At 36.7% G+C, this 8202-nt stretch overlaps 1 protein-coding gene across 2 annotated transcripts; it reads right to left on the bottom strand.

The window, feature by feature from the left end:
• Positions 1 to 1653: 1653 nt before the first annotated feature.
• LOC118280307 (putative transmembrane protein 183BP) lies at positions 1654 to 7078 on the bottom strand. Of its 2 annotated transcripts, none has more exons than XM_050702213.1 (3): positions 5358 to 5450; positions 2691 to 3361; positions 1654 to 2111 (listed from the first exon to the last, which is right to left on the bottom strand). In XM_050702213.1, exons 2-3 carry the CDS (start codon positions 3282 to 3284, stop codon positions 1818 to 1820), a joined length of 888 nt encoding a protein of 295 aa, XP_050558170.1. In that variant the 5' UTR covers positions 3285 to 3361; positions 5358 to 5450; the 3' UTR covers positions 1654 to 1817. The 2 variants fall into 2 exon arrangements, with proteins under 2 accessions (XP_050558170.1, XP_035456164.2); XM_035600271.2 differs by lacking the exon at positions 5358 to 5450 and adding an exon at positions 6805 to 7078 and having other exon boundaries at positions 1655 to 2111.
• Between the last annotated feature and the right edge of the window lie 1124 nt (positions 7079 to 8202).

Raw genomic sequence — 8202 nt, 5'->3', positions numbered from 1 at the left:
ACATTTGAATTTACAACATCGATATATTTTTTTAACATTTAATTTTTAATTAGCTATTACACTTAGGGGGCTGTTTTAAAATGTCTAACAGTAAATTTTAAAACTGACAATATTTTAAAGGTAAGCGTCTACAGGCCCGCATCGCACGCATCGGACGGATCGCATCAAACGGATTAATTTTTCAGACTGCGTCCACTGTATCGACAGCGATCGGATTGCCGACACGAGTATCAGCAATCGGATTGCCGATCCCACTTTCATTCGGATTTTTGGCATCGGCATTCCGTATGACGTCATCAGTACGCATCGCATGTAGGCATTGCCGATGATGCGGTCCGTACGATGCGGATCAGTGGACGCAGTTGTATGAGTTTCTATACAAGACAAACTAAAATCCGTTGCGTGCGATGCGTACGATGCGGGCCTGTTGACGCGTACCTTAAACAGGTACTAAATGACATACATATTTTAGAAAATATGTATTAAATAGAAACATTGATTTATTTCAAATATTTGTTATACATACATACAATAATTGCACCATTTTAGCTATAAAAACGAATTCACTTTGAATTTCTATGGGGGTATAAGTGACCGCCTCTATATTTAAGTACCATTAACAAATTAAACACCATAGGGGTATAAGCGGCCGATTTACCTTCAACAGATATTTGTTGGTAGTCAAAGTCTTAAATGAAAACATAAAATTTTTAAAAAGTATTTTTGAAAAAAACAATCATTTTTTCAATACAACAAATTATTTCTTGTCAAGTTCCAATACTATGTAGGTACTAATTAAATCTTAGAATAAAAAATCTGAGAATTAGTATTTTAAAAGGTCAATAACACATTAGATTACTTCACTGGTCAAATGGGTTTCGGGTTCGATTCCCGGATTTAGCACCCTTAAGGATTAAAAGGCGTTATGCCATAGTATGTATACGTAGTCCAAACAATTGACCAAGGAAGCTCTAATAACATTACGCCTTTTTCCCTCAGGGGGTAAGCAGAGGCACACAAAAAACCCTCTTTTCACCACTCATATGAGCAAAGAAAACTGTCAATTATATATATCTGACTGCACAGTTGCCGCGCAACGTGTAGCGGGTTCGATTCCCGTACGGAGCAACTCTTTGTGTGATCCACAAATTGTTGTTTCGGGTTTGTGTGTCATGTGTATGTGAACTTGTATGTTTGTAAACGCACCCACGATACAGGAGACAATCTTAGGGTCGATTTATATCAGCGCAGAGTCGAAGCGCATTGAACCGTCTTTCCAAAACTGCACATAACAAATTCAACCTTAACTCCACAGCGTAAGGGTAAATTTATACTAGCGCAGTGTCAAAGCGTTGTTCGCGCGCATTCGCGCGAATTAGGACGAATACGCGCGCCTTTTTAAAATCTCAGAAGTAATTTGTGCGTTACGCTGTGGAGTTAAGGTTGAATTTGTTATGTTCAGTTTTGGAAAGACGCTTCGATGCGTTTCGACTCTGCGCTAGTATAAATTGACCCTTAATGTGGGGCAACGTATTTTTTTAAAGAATATCAAAAAAAGATAGATTTTTTAAAAAAAACGTTGCCCCACATTAGTATTTCCTCCTGTGTCGTGGGTGTGTTTACAAACATACAAGTTCACATACACATGACACCCAGACCCGGAAACAACAATTTGTGGGTCACACAAAGAGTTGCTCCGTGCGGGAATCGAACCCGCTACCCGTTGCCCGACAGCCACCGCACCAACCGTGCAGTCAGATGACGAATGATCACCTACACAAAACAAAATTAAAACTAAAAACAACATTTAAAACATCTCACGACCCGTCTTCATCATCGAAAAAATCCTTCAACAGAAGTGGGGGATCTTGCCTGGGTACGAAATTACCAGAGTGGGGGTATTGAGGGTGCCACCAGTCGCAAACCAGGACCCTGACGACGGCATCCAGGATCAGCTCGTGTTCAGGAACTATGCCTTTGAAGGTATAGCAGGAGCTACTGAATCCAAGGTACAGGGTGTGATGGCGGTAGCCGTGTGATAGCGCCATGGTGACGGCTGATAGCGTCATGCCTTGTAGGGGGGGGATCCTGTCGAAGCCTTTGCATGTTACCTGGAAATTTTTTGAAGATTGTTTTAGTTTAAGCATTTTTTATGGAAATGAGCAGAACGTATTACCTGATGGTAAGCAATCGCCGTCGAGCCACGGACACTTGAAACACCAGAGGCGTTACAACAATCGGCTTAGATAGAGTGATTCAAGAGGAAGGATTTATGCGATGTATAATACATGCGTAATATATCACCATTGGTCGCTAGGTTCGCTATTATTTATAATAAAACATGGGCAAGCTTTAGTCTTCTTCTTAGTTTCAACATAAGTGTGAGCTCGCCATGCTTCGGTATGGGCCGGCTCGACCGGAGTGATCCCACGGTCGAGCAAAAACCGACGTGATACAACGCTTGCGTTGTGTTTCGTTAGTGAGTGAGGTTACCGGAGGCCCACTTACCCCCTTCCCAATCTTCCCGATCCCCGATTCCACAACAACCCTTAAATTCCCAACCCCCAAAAGGCCGGCAACGCACTTGTAACGCCTCTGGTGTTTTATGTGGCGGCGGCGATTGCTTACCATCAGGTGATCCGTCTGCCCGTTTACCAGCTTATACCATAAAAAAATACAATTACACCTACCATCAAAACCTGAGCCCCCTCCTCCGGATTAGCATCGATCCGTCCCATCTCTTCAATCAAATCTTCATCCACACTAATCCGTTTCTCATACATTTGTGGTCTTTTCAACTTAAAGTACACATTCCAATACGTAAGACCCCTATTATACCACACATTTACACACACCCAGCTCACAAGACGATTCGGAGGGATCTCCTTACGAACTATCCTATAATTCAACACATCATAAGTATGGTACAACGACCTTATAACCGTCTGCCTCAATCCATAGGACTTTAAACTCTCAAAACGCAGTTTTTCAGGCAATTTCGGATGATTTTCGCAATGCCGTTTGTATTGTAACATCCAAAAGGCTTTAGATTTGGTTACTAGGTAGGCTGATTTATTTATCCTTGCAAATGAGGCTATGTCTTCCGGTTTTATGTATTTTGAGAGGAGATAAAATATGATCTCTGGGTATTCTTTGCCCGGTCGGTTGTCTAAAGGCGGTTCTGTGTTTTTCTTTTTATTTTTGTATACTAGTGTTATTTGGCCGTCCTGAACTTCAGGCTCTACTTCGGAGTCTTCAGGTAATTCGTCCCAGTTTCGTTCCATGGCTGGGTCTATGATAGCTGGTTTTCTTATTTCTTTAACCGGTTTTGGTGCGTTCGCACAGTCGTTGAGGGTGAAATCTGGAAAGATTGGATTTATTTATGTATTTTTTCTTTTAATTATGAGTTTATTAAGACATTTATGAGCTAACTCCCATATAGCACAGAAGCGCTGAATAGTAGCTGAATTACTGTTCACAATGAAATCTTCAGCTGAATAAACCTACTGAATAAGAGCGTTAGAGGCGCCTACTCAGCTGATATAACTCTGATTTGGGCACAAATTAATCAGCTGTTAGCTGAATAATGTAGCTGGTTGCACTATATCAGCGTTATTTGGGCATTATTGAAGGTAACAGTCGCCCCAAGAGCTGAATAATGACCGATTATCAGGGTATATGTTACTTTTTATACACCACAAGGGCTGAATAATAGAGTACTTGTTCCTTGTTTATCACCACAAAATACACTCCAGGATATTAGCAACTCTTATATGGAGCTGACAATTCACAAGTGGCAAAATTGTGAATAATTTTCACCCTACTACTTATTATTTTGATATGTTTTGTATGAACCATTTTGTAAAGTGTTTATGGGCAAATATTTATCGGGAAGAAAAACTTTGTTTTTCCTCATGTGCATGAAATTCGAATGGGAAAGAAAGTTTACTGTCAAATGCTATATAATTATAGACGAATATTTTCACGCGCTCTCAAAATAGCTCTGCTTTCCTGAAAATTATAGTATTAAAAACGTTGATGATAATAAAAAATTAAGTCTATTTTTTTTCATTTGTAATTTGAGAATAAGCTGTAAAATGAAATCATTACGCTTTCTATTCAAATTCTTTTGAAATTTTTGTTAACTAAACAATAACCAATTGTTATTTATTATTTATACATAGGTTAGAATCTAAAAAATGGCAGACAAGCAATGTGTACCATTTTAATTAAAATTAAACGGCATGAGCTGTTGAGGTGTTCACTCGTGGTACATGAATCAGTGACGAGCTGTTACGAGTTGTTCTTGTGTTACAGAAGTCAGCTACAGATTCATGTAAAGCTTGATAGTGGGTAACCCATAGTGATCATGTAGGCTTTATAGAAGCTATTATACGATTGCGTGTAACAAGCTGATTAACATTACACAAGTTCCACTGTGTGCAGCAAAAGGCATTATATCTTTGTTATTTGAAGCCACAGAATAACTGATTACATCATAATAGCTCACGTGATCTTTCTTAAAATGCAAGTCGTCTAAGAGTTCAGTTGTGGTCTTCAATTCAGAATATAGCTTAGTTAAAGTCCACAAAAGTACTTCAAATTGCTTAAAGCTGTATAATACTGAACTTGTTACCTATATTAACGCTGCAAGCGTTGCAGCGGGGTCTCCGTGACGCGTAATAACGTTCTTATTCAGGTGGAAGCTCACTCTTCACCTATTGCAGGTCGAGTGTACTGTAATAACTCCTTATAAGTGCTAAAGTAACCGAAGTTATCTCGTGTGACATCTTATAATGCAGTTTTGTGCTACTTGGGCTACCTATGCTATACTTATAATGTCGTGTTAGCCCGGTGGTTTAACCCATTGCAGCACAAAGTTCCATAAATCGGACGCTAGAAAATTCTATATATTGTGAATAATTAATTAAATAATAAATAATTCAATTAAAATCAAAATAAGTGTTATATAAAACTTAATCCTGTAATGGGTTAAGACGTCCGCTTCTCATGCATGAGAGTGCGGGCTCGAAACCTACCAAAGGTCAATTCCAATGTTACTTTTTCCGAATTATATGTACTTTCTACGATTATTTAGATTTAGACACCACTGACAAACGGTGAAGGAAAACATCGTGAGGAAACCTGCGCTTATCATTTCTATTGTGCAAGCGTGGTGATTAATGCTCAAACCCTCAAACCTTCTCCGTGTGAGAAGAGGCCACTTATAGGCTGATAATGGATGCTTATAAATTAAATAAATTCAGCTGTTTTTCTACATTAAGCTAAAAAATCCTACAATACTAAAATATTTACACGTTTTATCCTGAAATTCAGTTTTAGTTTACGGCTCTTACCTTTAAGAATGGTAAAGCCCAGTTTATGGTATGTGGAAGCTAGAGGGCAGTAGTGTCGTCAGTCATTCATTCTCTTCTAAGATGACCAACCTATTAAAAATGGTTGACAAAGTTTGGTCATTTTGTCACAAACAATTTTCAACCTAACGTTTAAAGAAATAAGAGTGATAGTAAAAAGCGGAAGGAACATAAAATAAGTACCTATTAATAATTTTCACCTATTATAACTACAGTATGGAGATCACTCATATGATTTAAATGAAACTACAAGTATTACTAGTCCACAGAAACATAATACAGCTAAATATTTCAATGAAAACCGAACAAATTTACATTTTCAAACAAAAATAAAATAATTATATTAATCAAGTATTAAATTCTGTATGTTCCTTGATCACAGAAGAGCTGTAATGTTGTAGGTTGTCTAGGAATGTTACGGAACTGCGGCGCAGCTGTTGCAATGCCGTATTTGTAAACAGTGAACACTTTTTGGCTTACCTACTGGGCCTATTTCGCTCATTTTTTGTATATTGTCAGCCAAGATGATAACAAATATGTGGTTTAAATTAAGTCATAAGAGGTCTCCCTATATGGTGTGTTTCTTTATAATATTCTTTTTTTAAAAAAAACATTGGAGGATTTTCTCCTGTGTCGTGTGTGTGTTTACAAACATACAAGTTCATATACAAATGACACTCGGACCCAAAACAACAAATTGTGGATCACAGAAAAAGTTGCTCCGTGCGGGAATCAAACCCGCTACCCGTGGCGCGGCAGCCAGTTGCTCAGCCACAGCACCAACCGTGCAGTCTACTATTCTCTACAGGTCTCAACTTGTCGCGAACGGCTAATAGATGCATTGCCTTATCTTATGCAATCCTACTAAAATTATAAATGCAAAAGTTTCTATATATGTTTGTTACTCCTAAATTTCAAAACGGCTGAAGGGATCAAGATGAACTTTGAAACAAGGGTAGATTATGGCCTGGAATAATGCAAAGGAAGAATGCGGACGAAGCCACTGGCAGAAGTTACTTATATCAATAAATCAAGGTAATTAGGGAGGCATGACGGGCACTTGAGATTCTTTGACTGACTTTTAAAGTAATTTTTATTTGTATAATATGTGCTATTGTATTGTATTTTACAAAATATAGGAGATTAATACTTATAAGAAAGTACTATTGTCGATATCCAATTGGAAATTTCAATTACCTACATATTGTATTTTATTATATTTGAAATATTTGTATTTTAAAACTCGATTATAAGATGTGTATGCTAAATTTATAAACGTGGTCTCCGTCAGTATATGCTTAAATAACAACTAATCTAAGCTCAAAAAATAAAAATAAAAAATGCAAAGAAAAAATAACAAAAAAAAAACAGGTGTCACAGCTGGGCAAGCCAGTATGCGACTTGTTATTCAAAAAACAATCTTATTTACCTTGCAATACATTCTTTTTTCCTTTATTCTTAGACATTTCGCCAGATTTTCAAGGGGGTAACTTGTAAAAAATAAAAATTATACACTTTTGTAACAATTCACATGGTCGTTTCAACTTATGGACGTTTTCTTTTCTTTAGTTTATCATTATTAATGATTATTGTAAGAGGTTATGCCGTTTAAAACGCTATTTTAGCTAAAAACCTCAAATATTTACGAATTTCTCAACTTTTGAAATAAGTATGAGAATCTGACAACTTTGTTAATGTCAAAATAATCAAATCGATAAGGTTGGTGTTGTTAGATTAATTGTATAAAAACTACCAATTTTGGTAGGTTTTTGAACAAACTTTATTTTGTTAGGGAATGAAATTGCAAATGAATTTGAGTAAATATGTATTTATAAATTCTGATTAAAGGATTATATTGTTAAATAAACAGATAAGTTAGATTGATTTCTTTTATTTTATTATTTTCTGATTTTAGCTCACTTAATTGCAGCATTTACACAAAATCTTTAATATTTATATTGTGTTTTTATATAACTCTGCATGTCTCAGAGCTTCAACTTTAAAGTTATTTTCTACTAAAACCTGTTTTTTATACTTATTACAACCCCGTGTGGGGTTTTTCCTGGAAACTACCTCCAAGTATGTAGATTAGATTTTGCATAGATATCGTAGGTACTGCAGTGTATTGGTCCAATAGACATTTTACACGAAACAATTGTTAAGTAGGTACTTAACAATCTTCTTTAGACGTGATATAGATCGCCAATATCATTTTTGTAAACGTTCTTGCACCCTAAAAATTCCTTAGAAGTGATATAGATCGCCAATATCATTTTTTAAACGTTCTTGCACCCTAAAAATTGCTTCTGTGTCGTGTGTGCGTTTACAAACATACAAGTTCACATACACATGACACCCAAACCCAGAACAACAATTTGTGGATCACACAGAGTTGAATCAAACCTGCTACACGTTGCACGGTAGCTGGTAGCCCATAATGTCGACCATTTAAGTCAATCTATAGGTATAATATATAAAACTGTTTCGTTACTGAGTGAGTGATTGACTGAGTGACAGACAACACACAGCCGTAGCTATTGGACGTACTATTAGCTATTGGAATCTGAAAATTGGTATGTGTGTTCCTTGGGAAGTGTAAGGGAGCAGTAGAGGATTTCCCTTAATTCTTGCGGGAGCGGGAAAAACGAGAATCATCTATTTATGCGTACGAAGACGCTGGCAGAAATTAGTATTTGTCATAAACAACATAGTAAAAGGTAAAAAATAAAACGATCTTCATTAAAAATGACACATTTTTTATTTAATTTAAGTAATATAAGAGAAAATCGTCATAAGTACACGAAAAGCTTTCAATAAATATGAAATG

The sequence above is a fragment of the Spodoptera frugiperda genome, chromosome 21 (genome assembly GCF_023101765.2).
Source record: "Spodoptera frugiperda isolate SF20-4 chromosome 21, AGI-APGP_CSIRO_Sfru_2.0, whole genome shotgun sequence".
Taxonomy (NCBI): Eukaryota; Metazoa; Arthropoda; class Insecta; order Lepidoptera; family Noctuidae; genus Spodoptera; species Spodoptera frugiperda.
This window is presented reverse-complemented; position numbering and strand designations above follow the sequence as displayed.

Bases quoted from the DNA above. Each gene is read 5' to 3' on its own strand.
- LOC118280307 (XM_035600271.2), bottom strand. From the start codon at position 6,841: ATGTCTAAGAATAAAGGAAAAAAGAATGTATTGCAAG. The intron at 3,362-6,804 runs GTAAATAAGATT...CAATCTTTCCAG, and splicing joins AAAAAAGAATGTATTGCAAG to ATTTCACCCTCAACGACTGT. The intron at 2,112-2,690 runs GTAGGTGTAATT...AAAAATTTCCAG, and splicing joins AGGGGGCTCAGGTTTTGATG to GTAACATGCAAAGGCTTCGA.